Source organism: Astatotilapia calliptera, chromosome 8 (genome assembly GCF_964374335.1).
Source record: "Astatotilapia calliptera chromosome 8, fAstCal68.1, whole genome shotgun sequence".
Lineage (NCBI taxonomy): Eukaryota > Metazoa > Chordata > Actinopteri > Cichliformes > Cichlidae > Astatotilapia > Astatotilapia calliptera.
The window spans coordinates 30,031,810-30,059,163 of NC_137429.1; the positions used below are offsets into that span (position 1 = coordinate 30,031,810).

Here is a 27,354-nt window from a genome sequence, read left to right on the forward strand (position 1 = left end):
AAGTTATGACCTGCAGTCTATCTGGGTCAGATATAAACCAAGTTTAGGTGGAGTTTATTTTCGTTGTGCTGACTTTTTACAGTCAGTTACAATAACTCGTACTGCGTACTAGCCAGCATGATGGAGTTTCTACAGCTGGGTGGTGCTATGATGTTACTGATAGTGAACTTCATTTTATTCATAAGGTTAGTTAGTAGAGTTGCCAACCATCCCCTAAAAAATGGAATTGTCCCGCATTCAGAGAAAATATTACGCGCTTCGTATTGAGGTGAAAAGGAGCACAGTTTGTCCCGGACTTCAGCTACAATGGAAAAAGACACAAAGCTGGAGTTATTCTGTGTCTTTACACTGTCAGCTGTCTCTTCTTCTCTCATTCTCTCACCCTCCCTCTCCTGTTGCTACTTCAATCATGAAACTGATCAATGATCAGCTGATCGTCTCTCTCGTTAGTTTATCGCCCACTTTGCGCCAGAAAGAGGAAGCCAGCGGTTGTCGCGCTAAAAAACAGCAGCACGTTTAAGCTTGATCAGCTGTTGTTAGAATTTATTTAATATTACTTTCTAGTATCAGCTGATGTTTGCTGGAGCCACAGCTGTAAAGCTGCTGGTCATGATGTCGGTTTGGATATGTGGTGAGAAACATCTCTCTCTCTATGACAGCTGGGATAGGCTCCAGCGCTCCCCGCGACCCTGAGAAGGATAAGTGGAAGCGAATGAATGGATGGATGGATTATTAGAGTTACAGTCATACATATTTTCAGAAGCTTGTATTTAATCTCCATAAGAAACAATCATATTTAGCAGCATGAAAATTACATATTTATTTAGAAAATTACGTATTTTTATTGGAAGATCATGAGGGAGGAAAATATATGGTTCTTCAAAACAGAAAAATAAACAAAAAATCCATATTATGGAGTTGACAAGTGGTGACACACGAGTAGAAAGCAAGATATTATTTCTTTCAAAATGACCATTAAACCTTAACAACCTTTGTAATATCACAAGACACATCATAACAATTCTGTTTTTGCACATGTCAAGTTCTACATCTTAATAGTTCACCAGCAAGTAGCTGCCTACTACTCCTTGATTCCTAAAGTACTCTGTGGTTGTGTGTTTAGACCCTGCTGGACTTTCTCTACTTTTGACTCTCTGTGCTAGTTTCCAAAACCTTCTCTTCTGCCTTTTTTCTCTTCCTTTCAGATCACTGATGTTCTTTATTTTTCCCTCTTTCACTCTATTTCTCCATCTTTCCCTTTATGAGAAACTCAGGCTGGCTGTTAATTTTTTCTCTACTTATTTTTTGATCCTCCCTGTTCCTTCTCTTTTGTTCCTCTACTGACAGCTTCCCCTTTGCTATTCTAGCCTGAAATGTACCATTTTGTAATTGCTATAATTTTTCTGAAGCATATGCATTTACACATATTAAGGATGAATATTCACAACACAAATATGTATTAAGCAACAGAAATGCTATCCGGTCTTTAAGTCTGATGTCATTAGCCGTTTCCAGGTCCAAACTCCGCTGCAGATCCCAAAGTCAAAGGAACTCTGCGGCATCACTGAGAGTTACAAACTGTCTAAATTCTTTCATCTTTAATAAAATGATCAGTGTGGCTGTTTTACCAGGTGTAACATCCAGGCATCCATGAAAACAGAATATATGAAATTTAACAGAGTTAGAAGTTAGCTCGCCGGTTTCCACCTTAACACCAGCTCTGCTATCACTTCCAACATAAATGAAGACAAAACTAAACAGCACTGGCGTTTGTAGGGTTACTGATGTTGGACTAGCTGGTATATAATGATGTGCTACGTGATTGCTAGCGACACAGCTATGTTAGCGTAACATAAACACAGTGAAACTTTTTTCCACTTGATAAAAGTTAACGTGAGGGTTCCCGATGGTTAGGCTGACAGTGATCACTGACTGTTTTTAGGGGCTTGTTCAGATTAAATAGAACAAGATAAAAAAGAATAAAAACATGTTAAAACACAACAGCCTTAATAAACACAGTAGTTTGGACCCGAAAGCAGGGTTCATACATCATCACTTAAAAGACCAGCTCTCGGGGCAGAGATAGCTCAGTAGATAGAGTGTTTGCCCCATGATCGTTGGGGGTTCAAATCCACTGAACAGCGGCTATCCTGAGATACCCTTGAGCAAGCTACCGTCTCTACACACTGCTCCCCGGGTCATGGATTGGTAGCTGCCCACTGCTTCACTGAGTAAATGGGTTAAATGCAGAGGACTAAGCATTTTCCTACAGGATTAATAAAGTATACATTAACTATGAGATTCAAGATCAGGCAAATTCCATAATATTCAACACATCTGTAAAGCAGAAATATCAGTAAAATACACAGGAAGTAATATGACTGAAATAGTAATAAAAATAACTTAATATAATTAGTGAATAGGACACTTTTGTGACATTTGCCAAAATCATTAGAAAAAGGGTCAACACCGTCAGGCAGAAATCCTGATGGTGCTGACAAAATACCCTACTTTCTCTCATAGCACGTTTTTCTGACAGACGCCATCTTGTTGTTCATCAGTTGCTTATGGCCTCTACTGTGGTGTTGATGCACTATGGGTGTGACACAGAGTTTTTTTTTATCAGAAAGGTATGCAATAAATGAAATAAAAATTAAAAAAACTCACCAGAGCAGTGACCTCATGGCATGTGTATCAAACAGGAAGTGGTAAAGGGGTCCTCACAGTGTAAGTTACCCACAATAATTCCTGATTTTTTTGTACTTTTTAAAAAATCTGATGGTGTTGACAGAAACTTTGGACATGTTTTGTCCCTTATCTCAAGAATCACTGATATATTCTCAAAATCTTTCATAAACTGCCTGCTTTTTCAGGAATGAGGTGGTAATTCGATTTTGGAGCAGTTCTTGAGCCATAACCTTTCCTCACTGTCACTGGTACGGTGCTGCACTGATGCCTTCCTGAGAGCAAATGCAAGCACAAAGAGTTAAGTCAGCAGTTTTTTGATGAGCTTTCAATATTTCCTTTAACTAACGGGGAGTGAGGTCCTTTTATCTCAGGCATGTCAGGAATACTGAAACCTGGGCTGACTGACCTGACCACAGCCTCTATGACTTCAGCATCACTGTGTCCTTTACACAAGAGGCCGACTGGCCCACAGATCTTGACACCTCTCCTTACTGTCACTTCTTGAAGCCTGTTTGCTGCTGTAGGAAACACGTTTTATGGAGCTGTCAGCTGACTCGGCGATGTTCTGTTCACTCTTTGACACACCCTGCTAATTGCTTATATTAACATCTCTTGGCTGGTCTGAGAATGGGTTGGCGTTCCCCGGACAAGCTGGAGGAGGCTTCTCTGCTTGGGCTGCTGCTGTGTTACTGCTGCATTTCTGCTCATCAGACTCACCTAATGAGATGGCTGGAACTGTTTCTTTTTGGCGAGGTGTCTGATGTCAGCTGGCAGTGATGATGATGATGCCACTCGAAGCTGCTTTTTCAAGTTTGATTCAGTTAGTCTTGAGTGGAAGCGCCTCTTTGCAAGAGTCAGTTTTGAAAAGACCTGTTCAAAGTGGTACGTTGTCCCAAACAGAGATGCAAATTTCAGGGCATGTCTCGCCAGGATGGGAAAAGCCTCAGCATGAAAGTACAGTTTGTGAAAGTCCAGCAGAGAGAGGCTGTTATACTTAGCTTTGAGCTCGTAGTTGTTTTGCAGCCCAATTATTTCCACTTGGAAAGTGTCTGGCACAGATGGTTGCACATTAAACGGCGTAGCAAACATCTCCAGTTCCTTTTGGATATTCTTCACATCTTGAAACCTGTCATTAAATGCCTGAATGAGTTTTGCACAACGACTGTTGTTGTGATTTGGCGCTACACAAATAAAATTTAACTGAATTTAGAATTTGTTTGTTTTCTTTTATTGTGAAAGAACTATAGAGGAAGCGACCACCTTTTCGCACATGCGTAGAAAAACATCCTAGTTTCCGGAACCGATCAGGCAGCCAAAGGCAACAACATGGCTGCTGATAGCGATGTGAGTTTGTTTTGTAACATGTCAGTGTGGTTGTTAAGCGCGCTGTAACAATACGACAGCTGATTTTACGTTTACGTTTGTGTTTTGCAGCCCGAGTCGGAGGTTTTCGAGATCACCGACTTCACCACTGCGTCCGAGTGGGAGCGGTAAGCCAGCTGGTCATTACTCTGAAAACTAGGATTAGTCCACAGCTTTACGTGTTCCGCACAGCTCGCCCTCGGGAGACACGAACCTGCATTTATTTCTTCAGGCCTAAACATAACAACATGATTGTATATTACAGCGAACCTAACCTCAAATAGTCAAGCTAAAGAGTGAGGCTGTGTATCTGTGCATATACATTTACCACCACTCTGATATCGCACACCAGCATCACTAAAACTATAACACTGCACAGATATAGATGTGCTTCCGGTGTAGATGAATAGGAAGACTGGTGCCATATGTGTGAGCCATTTTTAAATAATCTTCTGGATATTGATTACCAAACAAACTATAGCCAACTAAAATGTATTATTACAAAATGTGCGTTAAATAAAATGCATTTTCCAAGAACTGACCTGTAATTAGACACATTTGTCAATAAGGAACTCACCTGCTTGTTAGGGCTTGAGCCAGAAGTTTGAACTAGGAGTGGGTTTCCATAATCGATATTCCAATTAAAATCGATTTTAGCTTGAATAAAGTGATATTGATTCATTAAAATGGTTGTTTGTACTGCGTTGTCATGTCCTAATATGTTGATCCATTGGTTGGTGCAGCTCGTGTGTGCAGAGGCAGTTCAAATGGCTGCAGCCTCTTTAACGAATCACAGTTAACATTTGCATTCAGTCATATTCATTGCTTACTGTAGATGTAATATTTAAAGCACAGTGTGCTTGGAGGGAAATTCATTTCTGAAGATTAGTTTCAGTGGTTATTTAGCATGAACCAGACACTGTGCATGTATGCTGGGCTAATCTGTTCATCTGCCTGAAGTTTTGTGTCCAGAGTGGAGGAAGTGCTTAATGATTGGAAGCTGACAGGGAACACTGCACGGAAGGTTTCTTCAGAGAAGGTATTTTTTACTCATCAAATCTTTACATGCGTGTGAAGTATGCAGAAAGGAAGTATCTCACCTTCATCGTATGATGCTGCATTATCTGAACACAGGGGGAATACACCAGTGGAACCTGGGCGGAGAAGTCGCAGGAAATTAATTTTGCTGACTTCAAGTTCTACATAAGCCACTACTTTCTGAAACAAGAGTGTGAAGAGGATGATGGGAAGGACAACCTCGAGGAAGGTAGAGTCACTTTGTCTGCACTATTATCAACATCAGCTTTTCATTGACTGTTTGTTGTGAATGATGTCGACAGTGTTGGACAGTCCTGCTCAGTGCACATGCAGGCTGTGGTGGAAGGACCGTCACGTTTTCAGAATTTTGTTATCAGAACGATGACAAGCTGACATCCAGACTCCACACCCTTTATTATGTAGCTTTAGTTTTTATTATCCTGCAGGTTTGCAGAAATATTTATTATTATTATTAACATCATCCCAGGGCACAGCTGTGGGCCTCCATCCTCTGGTTTTCATGCTTTGACTCTGGCTTGTACCACAGCCTGCTCCCACACCACTGTTGAAACACTGATGAAGTAAACCTTGGAAAAAGCACGAGGTTTGGATGTATCCGCTTAAAAAAAGGAATAAACACCTTTTTTCTTTGTACAAATAAAAGCAGGCAAAGCAGAAATGTTACCTGGATACTTGCTTATTTGGTTGTGAATGGCAGTGGGCGTCCACTGAGGAGGGTAGCAAGGCTCCATCTTTGAAATTGAACGCTGCACTGAGGTCTAGCAGGACAAGCACAGAGATGAGTCCACTGTCAGAGGCCATAAGAAGATCATTTGTAACCTTCACTAAAGCTGTTTCTGTGCTGTGATGAGCTCTGAAACCTGACTGAAACTCTTCAAATAAGCCTCTGCAGATGATCTGTTAGCTGTTTGACAACTACTCTTTCAAGGATGTTTGATATGAAAGGAAGGTTGGAGATTGGCCTGTAAGTCAGCTGGGTCTGTCCTGTACATCACTAGAGACACCAGTGATGTACAGGACAGTAAATTACTGCCACCTTGTGGCCGCAACAGAAATGAGCATCTGTGAAAGTCAACCCAGTACAGTTATTTTGGTAGATGTCCCACTTTAATAATCATATGCACCTCAGATGGTGTTTAAAATGAACAATGTTTTTGACACAGTTCTTCTATTGGCAGATGCTATACCGTTGGCAATGCAGGATCTTCTCTGTATGAACAATGATTTCCCTCCACGAGCCCACTGCCTGGTCAGATGGTAAGTTTAGTCTTTACTTTTTATGCTAAAAAACTGCTTCACTCAAAGTGGAGTGGAGTCATTTATCTGCACGCCTCACAGCGAGAAGGTCCCGGATCAAATCTGTGTGGAGATGCATCCTGTAACTGTGCCTGCGCAGGTTTCCTCCACAGTGCAAAGATGTGCATGTTAGGTTTGTTACGGATTCAAATATTGGGGATGGATACAAGAGGAAAAACCAAAATAACAACACTGGTCCAGCCGGGTTGAGTCAAACGATGATTTTAATGATCACACGCGTGGGAGATGGACACCGTACGCAGACAGCATCAGATCTCAAAATGGTGGAGCATTGATCAAACTCTTATAGCCTCTAGTGGCCCCCACCTTATCATAAAAGCCTAAACATTCACATTCTTTCCCTCACACGGCGCCTAAGCTACGACCTTGGCTCCCTGTTTATCTGCTCCTGCTGAGATGGGGCAGAAAACCTCTCCAGTATGTTCTGTTCTCTTCTAATCAGACAAATAAGGCGATGACTTTCTGCGAACACTATTTCTTATAACTCAGCAGTATAATGCATTATAAAACAATATCATTCATTCACAATAAATCAGCAGTCTAATGTAATGCAAATCAGTTTAACAAATGCAATAGTTATCAGCTTCGTCTAATTCAGGAGAATAATGCAAACTAAAACTACATAATAATTCACAATCTTTAATTAGGGGTCTAACATGGCATAAAATAATATTATAATCCCACAGGTTAAATGGATATGTGAGCTAGATACAGTGTATAGCATAAAGTGCAACATGAACATATAGTTTAAGTGTGTCTTTCATTTAAGAGAGCAAGTCCAGAAAGTGCAAGTGTTTCTGGCTTTGAGTTGCCAGAAAGACTTCGTAAATATAAGCAGAGAATCATAGATGCGTCTACAAAGAGGTAATTCAGACAATTTCTGAATATTTTATTTTTCTTCAGAGTGAAATAGTAAAATAATATCCCATTGATTAGTGATAGTCTTTATTGTTACCAAGGGATCTAACAGCATACAGAATGAAGCAAATGTTTCTTCCATCCTATGTGGATAAATGTCTGCTGTGATGCTGTATGTCTTGGTAGGTTTGGCATACGAGAGTTTGTGGTCATCAGCCCTGGAACGAACTGTGAGGCCGTCATCAGTGAGTCGAAATGCAACCTGCTTCTAAGCTCCATCTCCATCTCTCTGGCCAACAGTGGCTGGTAAGTTACGGTCATCGCACTGCGTGGAAGGTTTTGTGAGCACATTAGTGCCTCCTGACGGTGTGATGTGTGTTCATGTTTGAGTTTTAAGTGTGCAACTGAAGGAGTGATGGTTCACCCTTTGAAGGCGAACCATTTCTCTCTCACTATCGATAACGCCACAGTTTTCCCTTCTCCTCAGGTTAAGAGCTTTGGTGTCATCCTAGACAGTTCACTTTCCTATAAATCTCACATCAATAATTTCACCTGTTCTGCCTGTTTCCATCTATGCAGCATTTTTTTTTTTGCCTGTCCCATTTGGTTCTTTAGCCGTCAGAATTGTTGTCTGAAGACCAACAAGGAGACCCGATGGATTTACTTTGCCAAATGGATCATCGTGGCATTGCCGTACTGGTCCATTTGATCGACCTTTGTTGTTGTTATTATTTATTTTATTTTATTTTCAGTTGTTACAGACGGGACAGACATGACTGAGGGATAGGAAAGGGAGAAAGAAAGAGGAAGGAAAAGAAAAACAGAAGGGGAGAGGGACAGTGAGAGAGGGCACTTAAAAAGAGAAAGAAGAGAAAAAAATCTTCTGGATCACCTGTTGAGAGAAAAAGAATAGAAAACAAGCAAAAAAAACAAAGCAACATACTAAACACAACACCATCACATTAATCTAGCTAAGTGTAAACAGCAGTAAATACTAAATATTGAATGTTGTTGTGCAGCACGCAGGACAGACAGCGCACAATGTGCTTGGAAATAGCACCAATAAAGGTGTAGTTTATGTCTATGAACAGTGAACACCCGTGTGCACACCTGTGTGGATCAGCGCGCTTGTATTCAAAAGGTTTCCCCATGTAACGGTCTGCAAGAGGATGTAGAGAGCCATAGCCCATTCTCCAGGGCATGAAGCAGGCATGGAGGAGATCCAGGCCCCAGACATCCAGAGGCCCCAGAGTGTGAGAGCCCAAGGAGGACCACCGGAGGGGCATCCGTGCCACCCTCCTGGGAAGAGCTGAGGAGAGCCCCAGACGAGGGGTCACCCCAGTAGCCACGGAGCAGAAGCCAGAGGGGGCTGCAGTGGCGTGCCCACCGGCTCTGCCGGCAGCCAGCTGTGCCAGAGTGAACCGAGCCGCAGGCCCGAGGGCCCCCTTTGCCCAGGAAGAGGCCCCGATGGCCAGCAGAGAACGGGGGTGTGTGAAGACCCCAAACCTCCCTCCTCTCGCTCATGTGTAGTGTTGCTGCGTGTTGTTCTAAGGTGCATTTAAAACATGGGAGAGCATGGTGCTGCTGCCAGAGAGCAGCAGGTGTTAGCACGGCCCCTCCCGAGAACCCTCAATGTCTACATGGATTTAAAGTTGAGAGGTGGGGTATGCAGCGTTAACAGATTACGTCCTTCTCTCTCCACCCAGTCTTCGTCCATTCTTGTCCACAGTCTCGTTACCTCCTGTATTGACTACTGCAATTCTCTTTTGCATGGTCTCCCCCATAAATCCCTCCATAAGCTTCAACTGGTTCAGAACTCTGCTGCTCGCATTATCACCAGAACCCCTCCTACCAGCACATCACCTGTTCTTCAGGAACTTCACTGGCTCCCAGTGAAGTTCCAGATAATATACAAACTTCTGCTCACCTTCAAGGCCATTCATAACCTCGCTCCTCCTTACCTTTCTGACCTGTTCAGCACTACCTGTTCTGCCCGCTCACTTCGATCTTCTTCTTCTATCCAGCTTTCTGTGCTTCCCTTCCGCCTCACCACCATGGGAAGCAGAGCTTTCACCTGCTCTGCTCCCAGGCTGTGGAGCTCTCTGCTCCCACATATAAGAAACACTGGTTCTCCCCCAGTTCAAATCTCAACTCAAAACCCATCTGTTCAAATCTGCATGTTCACTGTGAATCCACTGTTTGTTCATTTTATCTCTTACTTTTGTTTTTATTGCTCTTCATTGTGTCAGTGTTCTGTTATGTGTTTTTATCTATTGTACAGTGTCCTTTGGTGTCTTGAAGGGCGCTTTATAAATACAATTTATTATTATTATTGTTATTCTACTGGAAGAAGAGTTTTACATTTAGATTGGCTTTTATTTTTTATATTATTTCACTATCAATCTGAAAAATGTTAAAAAGCCTTTAAATTAACATGGTCTCATCCACCCCATGCCCCCCCTTTAGACTCACCCCTGTTTGCTGCAGGTAAAATGCGACGGTTGCAGGCTGTGACATGTAAACATGGTATCAGACTAAATGAATAGTTCATCAACATATTTGAATGTAGCCTGACTTCTGTAGCTTTCCTGCTGTGATGGAGGACGAGCTCTTTCAGAATAAAGGTTTTAATGATGATCACGAGAGCAGCGCTGCTGAAAGAAGTTTTCTTTCACTTTACCTGAGCTCACCGTCTCAGTAACGCCTCTTTGCTCCTGTCAGTGTGTAAACTTCAGCTCCACGTCAAACTGCAGCGTCATCATCACTGCTGCTGTGTTATCAGTGTTTTTGTTTAACACTGGGGATGTGTGGGCTTAATGTTGTCAGACCTTTTATTCACATGCTGCTCCTAAATAAGTTTGGTTTGCATGGCTGTTTATACTCACAAATGTGGCTGAATAATGTATATGTGTTAGTCCCCGTAGGCCGTAGCGAAATAACTCTGCATTTAACCCATTCACCCAATGCAGCGCCTGGGGAGTGTGTAGGGACCTTGCTCAGGGGTACCTCAGCTTAGCTTTTCACTTGATTCAAACCCCCAACCTTCTGATCCCGGGGCAGCCACTCTACCTACTGACCTATCCCTCACACACGTTTACATCGTTGAACAAGTCTGTGCTACAGAGCACGCTGCATCGCAGCAAAGAATTGGTTTGGAGGATTTTTTTTAGAAGTGATGAATTGCTGCAGCCCCAGATTACGCCAATGAACACAACATATTAAAACCAGTCTGTGTAGCACTCAGCGGTCCGTGCAGTGACAGTGCTGACATACATGCCAGTACAATGCAGTTCTGCAGCTTGTTGCTCTGTGTTTCAGTCGGACTGTTTAGTTTAGCTGGATTGTTGCTGGTTGAGAGAAACTGAAGCTGGATGTCGGGCGTGTACCAGAGATCCTGCTAGTAATGCCTTCTGCTGTTTATCTTGTGTTCAGTCAGGTGCCGATGTTTGTGCAGATCCAGCAGAAGTGGAGGCGGATGTATGCCGGAGAGTGCAAAGGACCAGGCGTGCGCACCGACTTTGAGATCGTTCACCTGCGTCGAGCGCCCGTGCAGTACAACCACCTGTCCGGCCTGCTCGACATCTTCAAATCTAAGATAGTAAGTGCTCTGGAACAAACATCTTTATATGGATCATATTTCAAGGTTGTTTGTTTGTTTTTAATAAAGAAAAATTAAAATTGTGCAGCCACAGAGCGTCATGTACCCATGTTCTACAAGTATCACCTCAGCATCCTGTTCCAGACCATTTTAGGACGATGTGAATCCTGTTAAATGCAACTAATAATCATAAAAGCATCCACGAAGTGCATGTAAATGTATTTTCTAAAACATTTATTCATCTGGTTTTTCCTGCTCATGTACAGTCTCTCCTCCTCCTCCTCCTCCTCCTGCTGTGCTCTGACAGTCACACAAAAACTGTATTCAACTTGAAAATAACACAAACATCTTATCTTATAATAGGAATATATTCTTGTAATAGTTCGTCAAAGAGCAGGTTGATAACAGTACAGCACACTGCTTAGTTATGTGAACATTGGGAAAACAGAAGAGGAAGAAGAAGACGTCTAATTCTGTGTAAATTCGGTTTCTGGATTTTTGTGAAATTAATTTGTGAATAAAATAAAGACTGTTAGGAAGTGGATGTTGGTTTAATGATCAGTTTGTTTGAACTTTGTTTATTCCTATTCCTGGAAACACAATGGATTCCCAGACATCACGTTGTTTAACCCTTTCATGCACAGTGGTCTGCAGCTATTCAAAGGCTGTTTTCTTGTATTTGTGTTGGTGTTGATGGTAAACTTGCACAGAAACACTACACACTGATGTCTCCATACCCTTCATAAGTCAAAACCGATGTTGTCCACCTAAGTGGACATTTAAAAAATGAAGTTCAAAAATCTTATATTCATTCCTAAAGAAGAATAAAAATCCTGATTGATGTTGTCATCATCCACACATGAGGGTTAAATGTGTTCAGTATGTTCCCAGAAACAGCCGACAATGACGAGGTGTAATCCACGCCTGTACAGAGAGATTAATGCTGCAGCTTGTTACCATAAACATGAGCTGATGTCTTCCTGTTGTCATCAGGGTTGTTCCCTGTTCCCTCTGCCTCCAGTCAACATCGCCATTCGCTTCACCTACGTGCTCCAAGACTGGCAGCAGTATTCATGGCCACAGCAGCCTCCAGGTAGGCAGTACATGTTATGGTATTAATACACAAATAAAAAAAATGTAATATTATTATTAAGAAATTATTAAATTTTTTTAAATACATGTCAGCAAGTGGCTGACATCCAGAAACCCTGCCAGTGGCTTTTAGGAGGCGTGTGTGTGATGCAGGTCATGTTGTTGTTTCCTGTGGAACGATTGTACCTGCTGGTTCCAGGTCGTTCTTCTGATAAGTCTTTTCACTCGTCTGTCTGAAATCGTGTGGGGAGCGCTTGGTCGTGGCTGGTTTATCGTAAATAAATAAAAACCCTGCAGGGGCAACGCCAGGTTTATGGCCCCAACAGTGCTCACTGGAACCTTCAGTAACTTAGAAATTCTTCTGTAGCCGATGCCATCAGTCTTAAGTGTGCAAAGGTCTTGAGAGAGCTTGTTGGTTTTACCCATCATGAGACGCTTCTTGTGTGAAACCATATAAATTTGCACTTATTCAAACCGACCATTCAGGATGGTTTTCTATTGTCAACATAAAAATGATCTGAATGAACTGAAATGTTTTCTTTTAACCATCAGCTGCACACAGAGGATTTTCACAGATTACAGTATAATCACAGTAAGTCTCTTTCTGTGGTCAACACTAGACTTTAACATCAAAAGATCACAGCAACAAAAAACGACGTCAAGAAAAGAATCATGAGTCAAAATAAAACGACTGAAATGAAAAAGCTGCCCTGTTGTTCCTATAAAAATGACAAAAATAAAAAAAAATGGATGACATCAAATTACAGAAACAAGTCGAGACAGTGACTATAAAACAGTTTATTTAATGTTTGCTTGGTGTGCAGGGAGACGTTGACATGCAGGGTTTAAAACATCGTTATTTTTGCAGCGAGATTCATTCTCTCACCGTCTGAAACTCCTGATGTCGCCATATTTTTACCTGTTCAATTCCATTTTATTTATACAGCACCAAATCACAACAGTCGCCTCAAGGTGCTTTATATTGCACAGTATCGTACAATAATAGATACAGAGAAAAACCCAACAATCATATGACCCCCGATCAGCAAGCACTTTGGCGACAGTGGGAAGGAAAAACTCCCTTTTAACAGGAAGAAACCTCCAGCAGAACCAGGCTCAGGGAGGGGCGGGGCCATCTGCTGTGATTGGTTGGGGTGAGAGAAGGAAGACAGGATAAAGACCTGCTGTGGAAGAGAGACAGAGATTAATAACAAATATGATTCAATGCAGAGAGGTCTATTAATACATAGTGAGTGAAGAAGAAACACCCAGTGCATCATGGGAATCCCCCGGCAGTCTACGTCTATTGCAGCATAACTAAGGGAGGATTCAGGGTCACCTGGTCCAGCCCTAACTATATGCTTTAGCAAAAAGGAAAGTTTGAAGCCTAATCTTGAAAGTAGAGATAGTGTCTGTCTCCTGAATCCAAACTGGAAGCTGGTTCCACAGAAGAGGGGCCTGAAAACTGAAGGCTCTGCCTCCCATTCTACTTTTAAATACTCTAGGAACAACAAGTAGGCCTGCAGAGCGAGAGCGAAGTGCTCTAATAGGGTGATATGGTACTACAAGGTCATTAAGATAAGATGGGGCCTGATTATTTAAGACACAGGCATCGAACTCCAGGCCTCGAGGGCCGGTGTCCTGCAGGTTTTAGATGTGTCCTTGATCCAACACAGATGATTTAAACGGCTAAATCACCTCCTCAACATGTCTTGAAGTTCTCCAGAGGCCTGGTAATGAACTAATCCTTTGATTCAGGTGTGTAGACCCAGGGTGAGATCTAAAACCTGCAGGACACCAGCCCTCGAGGCCTGAAGTTGGCAAAGCCTTATTTAAGACCTTGTATGTGAGGAGCAGGATTTTGAATTTTCACCATCGTATGTAGAAAGACTCACAATACATCGAGTTTATTTGTTATATTGTTTGATTTAAAGTTGTTTCTCTGCATGTGTGGATTGGATGGGTTGTTACCAACATCTAGTGAGAATTTCATGTGAACATCACCTTTAGAAATATATGTAGACAATTGGTGATGCGTTCAATATGTTTTACGTGTGTGTGTGTGTCATAAACAGAGGTTGGTTGTGTTACTGAACTCCCTGACTGTGAGGACGCCCTGGGTGGGCTCTGGTGACAGACTGCCTGCTCTGCTGTTTGGACGATTATTCAGTTTTTTGTGTTTTTTCTGGCAGATTTTGATGCGCTCCTTGGTGGCGAGGTGGGGGGGGTGGAGTTTGGGAAGTTTCCATTCGGTGCCTGTGAGGAGCCAATAAGGTAAAAACTGATGATACTTTCTAAAAATTACAGTCACATGTTTTCTGCACACTGAGCAGTCGGTGTGACGGCTTTGTTGCTTATCACGTGGTCTTGGAGCCTCTTCATCATCATCCTTATCTGTGGGTCTGAGGAAGACTTACTTTGTTTGCTGTTACTGTGTTTCTGTTTTTCACTTTTGTAGTGAACTTCATCTCGCAACAACCTGGCCTCATCTTACTGAAGGCATAGTTGTGGATAATGACGTGTACAGGTAAGGCTGTGTGTGCAGTGTTCTGGTGTACTGTACTAAGAGCAGCTGCAATATACCAGCTAGTTCGTTTTGTTACCTCGCAACACTCAGCCTCACTGCAACTGCGTCACCAGCTGAGCCACGAGGAAACCGATGGGCTCAAATTGTGGTCATAAATATTTTGTACTTGTGAGTTCAAACTCACACACTGCTAGGGAACCTGAGCGCAGAGTTTTACACACAGTTTGTTGCTTTGTGTCTGTAAGACGACCTTAACAAAAAAAAATTGTAACTCGTGTAAATATTTTTTACAAACACACAAATTCTCATCTGTAGATGCACAAACATGAAATCTTCAGATATTCTGGCTTACAAGGTTACAAAGCTCACAACTACACATTTGATTTACAAGTACAAATGACCACAATCTGAGCCCATAGAAACCAGCACTAATCAGCCAGTGACCACAGCTGATGCTAGCGTGGGCTAAAGTGCACCACACTGAGTGATGAGGTACCCGGGCTAGAAAGACAACTCCAGTTTGAGGCGCATGTCCTCCTGACATTTGGTGTTTGTGTTAACGATCCAATGGAAAAGCTTTGATGGGAGTGAGCTGTTCACTTGCACTATAGCACACAAAACGCTGCGCTGAGCACTGAGTGTTGCATCCGTGTACACACTGCATTGCTTCATATTTCACTCGTAAAGTAGGAAATGGGTGGAGCAGTTTATTAAAAGGGTAAACGTACATGGGTTTGATTGTAAGGCCCAAACAGAGCTGGCACAGGTCTAACAAGCATGAAGGGACAAACTGAGTGTGACATAAGGAAATGCTTACATGTGTAATTATCTTGATTACTGGTGAAGGACTACGTCACATGTAATCAAACATGACTCATTACTTATAAAAACCCTTTAACTAAAAGTGTATCAGAAACTCTCCTCTACTGTTTACTCTGTTTATCACCCAACAGTGACCTCGACCCTCTTCAAGCTCCTCACTGGTCAGTTCGAGTCAGGACGGCTGAAAATCCTCAGTGTTTACTGGGTAAGTTAAACTGATCAGTGGGACACTCAGGGACAGAGACCATGATGCTTTGGGGCAGACCACAGAGGTTTTACTAGTCAGTACAGATTTCAAACACACCGCTACATACAACATTAAGGTCAGTGCATTAAGTGCACTGACCTTAATGTTGTATTTTTCTGGTTGCTAATACACTTGGATCCATTACAAACATACACATTGTTGTGTGATGTGTGAAGACTTTTTATGGCTTTGTTTTTTGTCCGAACAGCACAGAGGAAACTATTTCTAAGCTAAAATTCATGCATCAAATGATACGCAGCAGATAAGACGGATGTAATCAAGCTACCGATAGAAAGAACATAGTGAAGGACAAATAAAGTGTCTTTTTTTCCTCATTGTTCTATGTGTGGGCCTCCTACTTCCTCCCACAGTCCAAAGTCATGCAGTTAGTGGGGACAGGTTCATTGGGGCCCTAAATTTCCCACGGTGTGAATGTCTGTCTCTGTGTTTGCCCTGCGACAGACTGGCGACCTGTCCAGGGTGTGCCCCGCCTCTCATGACAGCCCCAAGCACTTTACATGTGATGTAAAGTGGACTTTTCTTTTGTTGCCACGTCCATGATTTAGAAAATGTTACACAGATGTTGTCCTGCTTCGCTGTGCTGAAGCGTGTGCTTCATGAAAAGTTTGAATAAGAAAATATCAGGTCAGTAACTGTTTGTGTTCCCTGTAGGTGAGGCTGTGACAGAGCTCTTTAAACTCTGCTGTAGGACTGAGTCTACAGAGGAGATTCCTGGAAGAGGATACGCTGAAGATGAGGGCAAAGGTCAGGTTCCTGGCTTTACTTGTTGAGTGACCATACTGCATTCTGGAAACGTGCGTAGCTTACTGGGAGATCTGGGCATCTGTGCTGACCCGGGCCTCAGCAATTGAACAGAAACTCTTGGATGTGTTTGTCGTCTGTAGAAAACAGTGATATCAGCTCTGCTTTGTCCAAGCTGACCGAGCCAGCAGCAACTGTGCCCATTTCCAAACTGTCTGTCTCCAACATGGTGCACAGTGCCCGGAAGCACATTCGCCGCCATCGACGCATCGATGAGTCGCCCCTTAACACCGAGATACTCAATTCTGTCCTTCTGGTAAGAGTTAATCATGTAACCTGTTTAAAAGGCATTAACTAGTCGGAGTTGACTAATACTTGACTGAGTTTTAATGGTTTCAGCTCATTTTATGAGGAAACTGATTCTGACAGAAGAGGTGTGGATCCCGTGTTAGGAGACGGTGAGCGTGATATTCAGAGCAGCAGAGACCTCGGAGCGTGTGGTAGTTTGACTCGTACTGATGTGGCTCCTCTGCTTCTTTTCACAAACAGTTTTTCCTTCCTGGTCACTGTTGAGCCCGTCACACTCAGCAGCTCGAGCTAAGACAGCCTTGAATCTTAAAACTACAGCCGTAATTGCATTTATGTCTTAGAGTGCTGGCCACAGATATTGATCCCATCTGACAGCAGCTCAGTAAAGCACAAGAGCGTCATCTTAAACAGGATATCAGGCAGCGTTCTTATTTTTATTGTCTACTTCTGGTCACATCCTGCTTTTGCCACTGAGCGATCAGCATCCTGTGTTTTATCATGAAGTGATGACTACGTGAGCTGCACTTGTTTAATTCTTCTAACATCTAGAAAACAACAGAGTTTCTAAATGACAGACTTACTTATTTGTGTTTGTGTCTCAGTATCTGTTTCCAGATGCTGCTGTGGAGAAGTCTGACTGTAAGAATAACACTCAGCTGTCCAACTCCAGTGGGACATCGGAGCAAGAGAAAACCTCTGATTATGTATGTTTGCCTCTTCACCACTCGCACACTCAAGGTTACACTCAGGTCAGGTCCAATATAAGTTTCAGAGTGAAGACAGGCACAGTGCTGTCAGTACTTTGTCAGGATTTTTATTAGAATGTATTAAATTTGGTGTCCTGCTGTTTGATTTCATGCTGGTCTTTTCCCTCGTTGTAGAACCTTTTCCACCAGCTGAAGTCGGCCCCCAGTGACAGTCTGACCTACCGTCTGGCTCTGTGTGTGTGTCTGGTCAACTATTACTACGGTGGGCTGCGGGCTGTTGGACACCTCTGGCAGGAGTTTGTCCTTGAGTTGCGTTACCGGTGGGAAAATAACCATCTTATTTGTGGGTGGGTACCTCACAGGCTCGTGCTGCTTTGATTTTAAAGATGTCACACATATTAACATTTTCATTTTATAGCAGGTAAAATAAGTAGGGATGGGTATCGAAAACCGGTTCTTGTTGAGAACCGGTTCCCACTGTTTCAATTCCTTGGAAGTGTTTGTCATTTTTGCAAACGATTCCCTTATCGATTCCAGTCGCCCCGAATGACGTCATCACGTTGCGGAGCGTCATTTACCTGGCAGGAAACACGGCGCGTAAGCGGCTCAAACGCTCAAAAGTTTGGTTAGACTTTACGAGAACGGATGACAACAAGACAACTTGCAATACTTGCAAAGTAGATATTTCATTTAAGGGAGGAAACACTACGAATATGCAAAAGCATTTGCTTACAAAACACGCGATGACCTTAAATGAATGTCGTGTTTTTAATTCCGCTCCGGACTCGTGAATCTCAACCCAGCAGCAGCGGTAACGTTTGCACGTCCTCTCCCGTTAATGCGGCAGGTAAATAATCAACTAACAGTGCATATTATGTTAGCGCGATCTGCCTTATTTCAAAACCTGCCATTACTGTGCATTTAGTGACCATGATGAGACAGACAGAGTCTGGCTCAGATGCTGGCAGCTCTCGCTGCAGTCTACCGGCAGCGTCTCCTTTCAGGCCAGGATAGACGAATGTCACCGAGCAGTGACTAAGTTTGTGGTAAAAGGCTTGTACCCATTTGCCACAGCAGATGCCCCCGATTTTCGGTAAGTGAATGTGTTTAATTGTAGGCAGGGACATTACTGGATATTCTTGTGTAATTGCTACAGAATAATTTATGTTATACTTTGTTATTGCTACAGAAGAACATTTACAATTTTTTTTCCTGGGGACCCTGGGACACCCCATTGAAGAGCCGTAGGCTGGATCTCTTAAGATCTCACTGTTGGGTTTGTAAGGCCATGTTACTCCTAAATTTCTATCTTGTTCAAAGAGAAGATATAAAACAAAGTTCTAAGCTAATCGACCTTAGTGTTCTCCTTTTTTAAAAAGAATCGATAAAGAATCGAATCGTTAAACAGAATCGAAAATGGAATCGGAATCGTGAAAATCTTATCGATACCCATCCTTAAAATATGTATTGAACACGTCAGCAGTTCTCTAAGCAAATATATTTCTAAAGGTGCTTTGATGTGAAATTATCACCAGATGTCGGTAACACAGGGACATTAAACACACAGACATTTATTTATTACTTTATACAAATGTTGGTGATGACAGTTCATGGCAGCTTCTGTATGGAGAAACCAGTCCCATCATTGCTCATGACTTTGACCCACTCACCACACAAACGGTCTCTAAATCCCGAATGCTCCGTGGATCCTTCCCACAGATTCGGCTCAGGTGATTGGCTGGGCCGTTCCAGCAGCTTTACTTGATTCCTCTGAAACCAACAGTTTCCATTGGCTGTGTTTGAGATCATGGTCTTGCTGAAACATCCATCCTTGTTTCATCTTCATCATCCTGGTAGATGGCAGCAGATTTTAATCAACAATGTCTCCATTCATCCTTCCTGGAGTTATATTTAATGTCTCAGTCCCTTTTGCAGCTTGTTATAAAGTTTTTATGCATAACTTTTCTAAGCAATCACACATTTTTTTGGGAACATCAAAATCATAATGCTCCCACCTCCAGACTTCAGTGTTGCTGTGGTGTTTTTGGGATGAAGCCACCCAAACACGGTGTGTTTACAGCATTCAAAGAGTTTTGCTCTTAACAAAGGTGGTCGCACTTTTCTCCTCTCCTCCTCTCCCTTAGCTTCCCTGCTTAGCTTCTTATGTCCTTGTCTAGTCTCGTGTTTTTTGTATTACTTTTCCCTGGAACACTCTCTCACAGTCTGTTCTCTAAAACCTAAAAGAGGAATTATGGATTGGATCAACTGGTCCCTAAATGCAATTGACACCCCTTTCTCAACGAGAAGTTTGGGCTCGGGTGAGCCTGAGTGCTGAAGATATCTACCTATTCGGAACCATGGTAACAGGGTTCTGGCTGATCGGAGCTGGCTTGGCCCTGACTTATCGAAGAATTAAGAAAGCGGAACCAGCTGTTCAAACCCCCACAAGGCTGCCCGCTGGGATTCAAACGATGGGAAGAGGCGTGAGTTTCTCAAAATGAGCTCATTGAGTGCAGCATGGATAAGATCTTGGAGAGGCTTACGGCTGCTGTGAATACTCAGAATAAGACTTCTGAGTGCAAATTGGATCACATCTTGGAGAAGCTCACTGCGGTCGTTGTTAACTTGTTATTTTCTGTTATATTGCGAGAGTACTGTTGCCTGCGAAGGGTTGTTGTTGGTGTGGAGAAAAATGGCGTAACAAATAAAGCACTTGGAGTGAGACTACGACGTCGTGTCTTTTGAGTTAACAGTCGTGAGTTCTCAGAATCGGCTCTCTGAGCACAAGAATGACAACATCACGGAGCGCAAGTTTGATAACATCATGGAGAAGCTCACGGCTCTCCAATGGGAGATTGAGAGACCAGTGTCGGAGTGTTAGAACAGCTTTGAAATTCATATGAGCTGTTCGCACTAAAGTAAAAACCTCCATCACTTATGCGGATACCCCTTCGGCCCCAGCTGTGGGCTCAAGGCTGGGGCCGAACAACAACTCCCTGATAACGACTGTGTTTAGACTGTTCTTCCCACTCCATGCAAGGCCACCTGGGTTGGCTGGAAGACTGTTTACTTAGCCTGGCAGGGAGGAGGACACTGTCTCAGCTGAACTCTGGACACGCACACGCTTACACAGACATATATACACATGCAGATGTACACTCCTCCCCCCTCCAAACGCCTTCGACGCTTATTCCCCTCCGATGCTGACGGTGGATCAAGGAGACCAGCGCACGCAGGCCCGGATGTACTGTCTACACTGGCTGTCTCTCACCCTTTACCCATCCCTGTTGCTTGTCATGTGTTTCTTTCGTGTATTAAGAGTGTTTTCATTTGCAGAGGTGTTTTTTCTGTTCTCAAACTGATCTCCCTGTTGGAGCTCAGTCTGGGGGGAGTTATTTTTTTCTCCTTATCTTTCCTCATGTGGTGCATTTTCCATTGTTACACCTCTCTGACCTGTCTTCCCCATGTGATGTTTGTGTCATGTATGTATGGTCAGAAGGGTAAGATGGCGCTGGCAAAGGTCGGCAGCCTTAACCCAATTTCCATCGGGGTCAGCCTTCAGGATCAATAAAGTTTTATTGAATTGAATTGAATTATGTGACCAAACTATGTTAAAGTTAAAGCGTATTGTTGTACCTATGCATTACACTGGAGCAGAGCTTACATACATTCTTACCTGCTTACACTCATCATTCATTCGTCAAACTGAATAAAATAGCAATAAAATAGGGTGGCTGCAGCTCAGGCGGTAGAGCGGGTCGTCTACTGATCGGAAGGTTGGTGGTTCAATTCCTGGCTTCCCCCAGTCTGCATGCCAAATATCCTTGGGCAAGATACTAACCCCAAATTGCTCGCCGATGCATTCATTGGAGTGTGTGTGTGTGAGAGAGAATGTTACTTAGAAAGCACCTAGAAAAATGTGCTTGTGCGAATGGGTGAATGCACAAGTTGTGTAAAGCGCTTTGAGTGCTCAGAAGAGTAGAAAAGCGCTATATAAGAACCAGTCCATTTACCATTTAACCAGGGGAGTATTGCACTGGTTGGATGGCAGCAGCCATGGAGGGAGGGTGTAATTGTCCCGTGTTATGCTGGTGTTTTGTATTAGATGTAAGCTTACATTTGGCAGCATTAGTGAACATTATACTGAATGTTACACAGGAGTGTCTCAGGTAGGAGGGAGGCTCACTCGGTCCGTTCACTGAGCTTAGTGTTCAGTGATCGATGGTCCAGGGGAAAAGCTGTTTTCTTAGCCTGGCTGTCCTGTTTCTTGAACAGGTGCTGTCCAGGATGAGATGAGATTTGATTGGCTCTCCTGAGACAGCGAGTGCTGACCATGTCCTCCAGGGAAGGAAAGGGACAGGCACTATTCTTCTGTGCTGTCTTAATGACCCACTGAGCAGTTAGCATACCAAGCTGTTAGCAGTAGGTGGGGACACACTATGGTGCTGTGGTAAAAAAGCCACCAAGACTTTCTTCTCCAGATGGTTCCTCCTCCTCCTCAGCATCCTGAGGTGGAGTCTTTGACTTTGGACCATGAGAGGTCCTCAGCTACGTGAGTCCCCAGGAACGAGGACACTCGCTGAACACAGTCTGCTTGATGTGGAGAGGAACGTGTTTCCCTCTGCTGAGGTCACATCTCCTTAGTTTTGATGGCGCTGAGCAGACGGTTGTGTTCATTGCAGCAGCCTGTCAGGTTTTTAACCTCCTGCCTGTTCGCCGTCTTCTCCACTGATGATTGTCGCATCATCAGCAAATGTAACGATGGTGTTAGAGGGGCAGGTAGGTGTGAACTCATGAGTGTACAGGAGAGCAGGCAAAGACGCCTGTGGATACTTTATGAATGCAGATGATAATATTCTGCCAGCGTTTCACAGACTTGTTCAGCAAACTTTAAACACACTTCACGCTTCTCTTTTTTTCTGTGGCTCTTGCACACATATTGTTTTCTTTGAAGCAGTCGTACCTGCTGATTCCAGGCCTTTCTGTGGCTCTTCATAACTGGGCCTTGACTCTTCTGATAATTCTTTTCACTGGTCTGTGTGAAATCTTGTGGGAAGCACCTGGTCGTGGCCCATTTATGGTGAAATAATATTCTTTCCACTTTACCAAAAGTGCGCTGGAACCTTCAGTAGTTCTACTGTGACCACTGCCACCAGCATGTTTTGCAAAGGTCTTGAGAGAGCTCGTTGTTTTTACCCATCATGAGACGTTTCTTGTGTGAAACCTGAATAATGAGACCATCAGTTGGGACTGAACCAGCTGATATTTGATTTGATATTAATTGGCGAGGTCTGTGACGAGTTACATGACTCTTTGGTGGCAGGACTCCTGGGCTGGAGGTGCGAGTCCCACTGAGTCTGTGGATGTTGTTGGACTGTCCTGGTTTCCCACCTCGGGATAAGCAGACTACAGTAGCGGTTTCCCTTTCTAAGAAGTGGGACTAGGGGCTGTGCTTGAACTTGGGAATGATACTCCAAAGCCTCCCTGGAAGTCTGTGACTGGGTCAGTTCGTTAGTTGAACCTGAGGTTGAGGATATATTTTCAGCCCTGCAGCTCCTCTGCCTGCTGTCAGATGGTGACGGCATACAAAGTATCTGGTACCACTGTCCTCTGTGTGCTGCTGTTGGTCCATCAGCTGTGGAGAGAGTGAAGAATAAGTGATAATGAAAAGTTGTTGTTCTCGTTGAACTCTGTTATTGCTGCTTTATTCGTGGCCAACACTCAGCAGATATTGGCATCAGCCGATTTCAGTCGGGATCTCAATGGAGTTCATGGAAGAGCAGAACCTATTTGCAAACATTTGTGGAAACACATTTTGAGACCAGAGGAGATGGATTTGTCAGAGCGGGGGCCCCCAGGCTGTGGAGTGCTTTGCCTCCATCATTATGTTGCCTTGATTGCATTTACAGTGGGGCAAAAAAGTATTTAGTCAGCCACCGATTGTGCAAGTTCCCCCACCTAAAATGATGACAGAGGTCAGTAATTTGCACCAGAGGTACACTTCAACTGTGAGAGACAGAATGTGAAAAAAAAATCCATGAATCCACATGGTAGGATTTGTAAAGAATTTATTGGTAAATCAGGGTGGAAAATAAGTATTTGGTCACCTCAAACAAGGAAAATCTCTGGCTCTCACAGACCTGTAACGTCTTCTGTAAGAAGCTTTTCTGTCCCCCACTCGTTACCTGTATGAATGGCACCTGTTTGAACTCATCATCTGTATAAAAGACACCTGTCCACAGCCTCAAACAGTCAGACTCCAAACTCCGCCATGGCCAAGACCAAAGAGCTTTCGAAGGACACCAGGAAAAGTATTGTAGACCTGCACCAGACTGGGAAGAGTGAATCTACAATAGGCAAGCAGCTTGGTGTGAAAAAATCAACTGTGGGAGCAATCATCAGAAAATGGAAGACATACAAGACCACTGATAATCTCCCTCCATCTGGGGCTCCACGCAAGATCTCATCCCGTGGGGTCAAAATGATCATGAGAACGGTGAGCAAAGATCCCAGAACCACACGGGGGGACCTGGTGAATGACCTGCAGAGAGCTGGGACCAAAGTAACAAAGGTCAGCATCAGTAACACACTACAACGGCAGGGAATCAAATCCCGCAGTGCCAGACGTGTTCCGCTGCTGAAGCCAGTGCATGTCCAGGCCCGTCTGAAGTTTGCCAGAGAGCACATGGATGATACAGCAGAGGATTGGGAGAATGTCATGTGGTCAGATGAAACCAAAGTAGAACTTTTTGGTATAAACTCAACTCGTCGTGTTTGGAGGAAGAAGAATACTGAGTTGCATCCCAAGAACACCATACCTACTGTGAAGCATGGGGGTGGAAACATCATGCTATGGGGCTGTTTTCCTGCCAAGGGGACAGGACGACTGATCCGTGTTAAGGACAGAATGAATGGGGCCATGTATCGTGAGATTTTGAGCCAAAACCTCCTTCCATCAGTGAGAACTTTGAAGATGAAACGAGGCTGGGTCTTCCAACATGACAATGATCCAAAACACACCGCCCGGGCAACAAAGGAGTGGCTCCGTAAGAAGCATTTGAAAGTCCTGGAGTGGCCTAACCAGTCTCCAGACCTCAACCCCATAGAAAATCTGTGGCGGGAGTTGAAAGTCCGTGTTGCTCGGCGACAGCCCCAAAACATCACTGCTCTCGAGAAGATCTGCATGGAGGAATGGGCCAAAATACCAGCTACTGTGTGTGCAAACCTGGTAAAGACCTATAGTAATCGTTTGACCTCTGTTATTGCCAACAAAGGTTATGTTACAAAGTATTGAGTTGTATTTTTGTTATTGACCAAATACTTATTTTCCACCCTGATTTACCAATAAATTCTTTACAAATCCTACCATGTGGATTCATGGATTTTTTTTTTCACATTCTGTCTCTCACAGTTGAAGTGTACCTCTGGTGCAAATTACTGACCTCTGTCATCATTTTAGGTGGGGGAACTTGCACAATCGGTGGCTGACTAAACACTTCTTTGCCCCACTGTATTTTTATAAACAGCAGCTTGAGACTCATTTATTTAGCCTGGCTTTGAACTAGATTTGTGCTGTTTCATATTATTGTGAAGCACTCTGTGGTTCTTATCCTGTGCCATATAAATAAAGTCAAATGCTGGATGTCTGTACTTTGTCCAGCTTCAGCTGACCAGCTGAGCTGACACTTTAGAATCGGGCTTTGGTGTTGTTGTCAGTCATGTTGGATCTCCGTCCGTCTCTAATAACAGACAAATGACCAAAATGTAAAAATCCAACTCCAAGTACATAATACCAGGTACAAAAGCCCCTGCAGTGTTTGTGCCGTGCTCTAACTAAAACTTTGCTTGAAATTGTTTAAGCAGTATTTGTTTCTCTGTTAACACACTGGTGTTCACTCATATCCATCTCTGTGCTTCCTAATCTGCAGGCTGGCAGGTGGAGCTCCTGATCTTCGCTGTTGTCTTTTGCATCAGAAGTTCCAGGTAGCCACACAGTGCAAGGACTAATTGAACGATTTAAAAGACAAAAAACAACATCATGCACATTTGTAGACTTGCAACTTTAATTCCAGTGGTTTATCAAAAGTGTTGTGTTAACTTTGATAATTGGAACGATGTTTAGGTGATAAAGAGAAAAATGAATTCTGAGAGCTGATGCTCAGTGTGATACAGCATCTTCAAACTCCCAAACACCTGTTTATGTCGTGTTGTCTGTTGAACACAAGTAGCAGTGTTATGTTTCCATGTGTGAAAAGAGTTTTTGTTCCTGGACAGATGCTGAATTGTTGTATCGAAAGGAAGAAGGCCAGAGATGAATCTCACAAGGTACCCGAGGGGAAAGAAAAGGAACACAGGGTCTCAGGTGCCTGCCAGAAGAGCCGCCAAGGACCAGAGTGTGCAACCAGTGCTTCCAGTTCAACAAGAGAGATGTCTCAAGGAAAATCCTGGGACTCGTGGAGTGACAGCGAGGAGGAATTCTTCGAGTGCCTGAGTGACCAGGGCGAGACTGAGGCGACACAAGCTGAGGGCAGAGCTGAGGGCAGGCTGCACCCCTACAACAACATGACTCTGCTCAACTCTGCAGAGCCTCTCTATGTTCCCGTCACACAGGTCAGAGTCACTGCCTCACTGTGCAAACACATCATATGCTGTTATTTATTCCAAATACAGCATGTTGAAAATAATAGTCGGGTCACATGGGGTGGAGCCTATCCCATACCATAGGGCGAGAGGCGGGGTTCACCCTGGACAGGTCGCCAGTCGCAGGGCGAACACAGAGAGACAGACAAACATTTAACCCAGGGGTGGGCAACTCCAGGCCTCGAGGGCCGGCGTCCTGCAGATCTCACCCTGTGTCAACACACCTATTAGAATTAGATGATTAGTTCAGCCTCTGGAGAACTTCCACGATAAGGATAAGCTTTATTTGTTGGTTGCCTGCAACTGAGATGACCTAATCGACCATAGATACAATGTACAAACTTAACATTGGGGATACAGGTCAGGCTAACTAGCAACAAAGGATAGCCCTAACCCAAGACACGTTGAGGAGGTCATTTAGCCATTGAAATCAGCTGTGTTGGATCAAGGACACATCTAAAACCTGCAGGACACTGGCCCTCGAGACCTGGAGTTGGACACCTCTGATTTATGCTCTCATTCACACCTGTGGGCAGTTTAGAGTCAGAGTTAACCCAACCCCACTCGCTCCATGTTCAAAGACGTGCAGTTAATAATTAGAACTAAAAGAAAGCGGTTGTAACAGTACAGAGGCGACCTTTGTGTGACAAAACCATGAAAGCAGATCTCTTATAAGTGGTTCACAGAAATGTCATTAAGCTCAGCTGAAGCTGACTGAGTCTGATATCTGTGCATCATGTTTCATTTTCAGGAACCTGCTCCAATGACAGAGGACCTGTTAGCAGAGCAGTCAGAGGTACTGACCAAACTGGGCACATCAGCTGAAGGTACCCACCTGCGTGCTCGGATGCAGAGTGCCTGTCTGCTATCTGACATGGAGTCCTTCAAAGTGAGTCGGACACACTCTGGGTCAGCTGTCTCCTAAGTTTCTTAGTGCTTCCTGTCTAACATCCACACTTAGACGGACACATCAGAGAGCAGCTTGGGGTTAGTATCTTGGCTAAGGATACTTGGCCTGCAGACTGGAGGAACCAGGGATTGAACCACGACCTTCTGATCAGTAGATGACCTGCTAATGAGCTACAGCCACCCGTTAGCCTTCAGCATTAGCCACATGTTGTGGAAGTTTTCCATTAAATAAAGCCTGCAGACGAGCGGTAGCTAGCATTCTTTAATCAAAACAAAGAACAGAAAACCAAGCTTGGTGGAGAGCCTGCATGACCGCGGGGCAGACGGTCAGCAGAGTCTCCCTGAGCCTAGCGTGGCTCTCAGTTAAAAACCTTCTTCAGGAACAAAAGGCAGTGCACCGCTGTTTCACACCTTAAGGTTCACACTCCCTCGCTGCCTCCCAGAGTCCTCGAAGAGA

At 43.7% G+C, this 27,354-nt stretch overlaps 1 protein-coding gene and 1 long non-coding RNA gene across 12 annotated transcripts in view; one reads left to right on the top strand and one right to left on the bottom strand.

Moving 5' to 3' along the window:
* The window catches only part of rab3gap1 (RAB3 GTPase activating protein subunit 1), a 61,471-nt gene that overhangs the window by 17,351 nt on the left and 16,766 nt on the right, over positions 1 to 27,354 (top strand). For 8 of the 11 annotated variants that reach the window (XM_080305696.1, XM_080305697.1, XM_080305703.1 and 5 more), the window contains 17 exons: positions 4,123 to 4,178; positions 5,011 to 5,089; positions 5,185 to 5,317; positions 6,288 to 6,366; positions 7,471 to 7,590; positions 10,717 to 10,882; positions 11,876 to 11,975; positions 14,167 to 14,248; positions 14,433 to 14,501; positions 15,455 to 15,528; positions 16,243 to 16,335; positions 16,476 to 16,648; positions 17,244 to 17,345; positions 17,523 to 17,695; positions 25,277 to 25,331; positions 25,623 to 25,958; positions 26,740 to 26,877. In XM_080305696.1, coding sequence (XP_080161822.1) covers positions 4,123 to 4,178; positions 5,011 to 5,089; positions 5,185 to 5,317; positions 6,288 to 6,366; positions 7,471 to 7,590; positions 10,717 to 10,882; positions 11,876 to 11,975; positions 14,167 to 14,248; positions 14,433 to 14,501; positions 15,455 to 15,528; positions 16,243 to 16,335; positions 16,476 to 16,648; positions 17,244 to 17,345; positions 17,523 to 17,695; positions 25,277 to 25,331; positions 25,623 to 25,958; positions 26,740 to 26,877 — 2,028 coding nt within the window. Of the gene's footprint in view, positions 1 to 3,929; positions 4,033 to 4,122; positions 4,179 to 5,010; positions 5,090 to 5,184; positions 5,318 to 6,287; positions 6,367 to 7,470; positions 7,591 to 10,716; positions 10,883 to 11,875; positions 11,976 to 14,166; positions 14,249 to 14,432; positions 14,502 to 15,454; positions 15,529 to 16,242; positions 16,336 to 16,475; positions 16,649 to 17,243; positions 17,346 to 17,522; positions 17,696 to 25,276; positions 25,332 to 25,622; positions 25,959 to 26,739; positions 26,878 to 27,354 lie in introns of those variants that run through there. The other 3 variants (XM_080305701.1, XM_080305707.1, XM_080305702.1) reach the window with 1 other exon arrangement.
* On the bottom strand, positions 516 to 2,797 carry LOC145430509 (uncharacterized). The gene is made up of 2 exons (XR_013911089.1): positions 2,668 to 2,797; positions 516 to 689 (listed from the first exon to the last, which is right to left on the bottom strand). It is a non-coding gene; the product is annotated as an uncharacterized LOC145430509 (long non-coding RNA).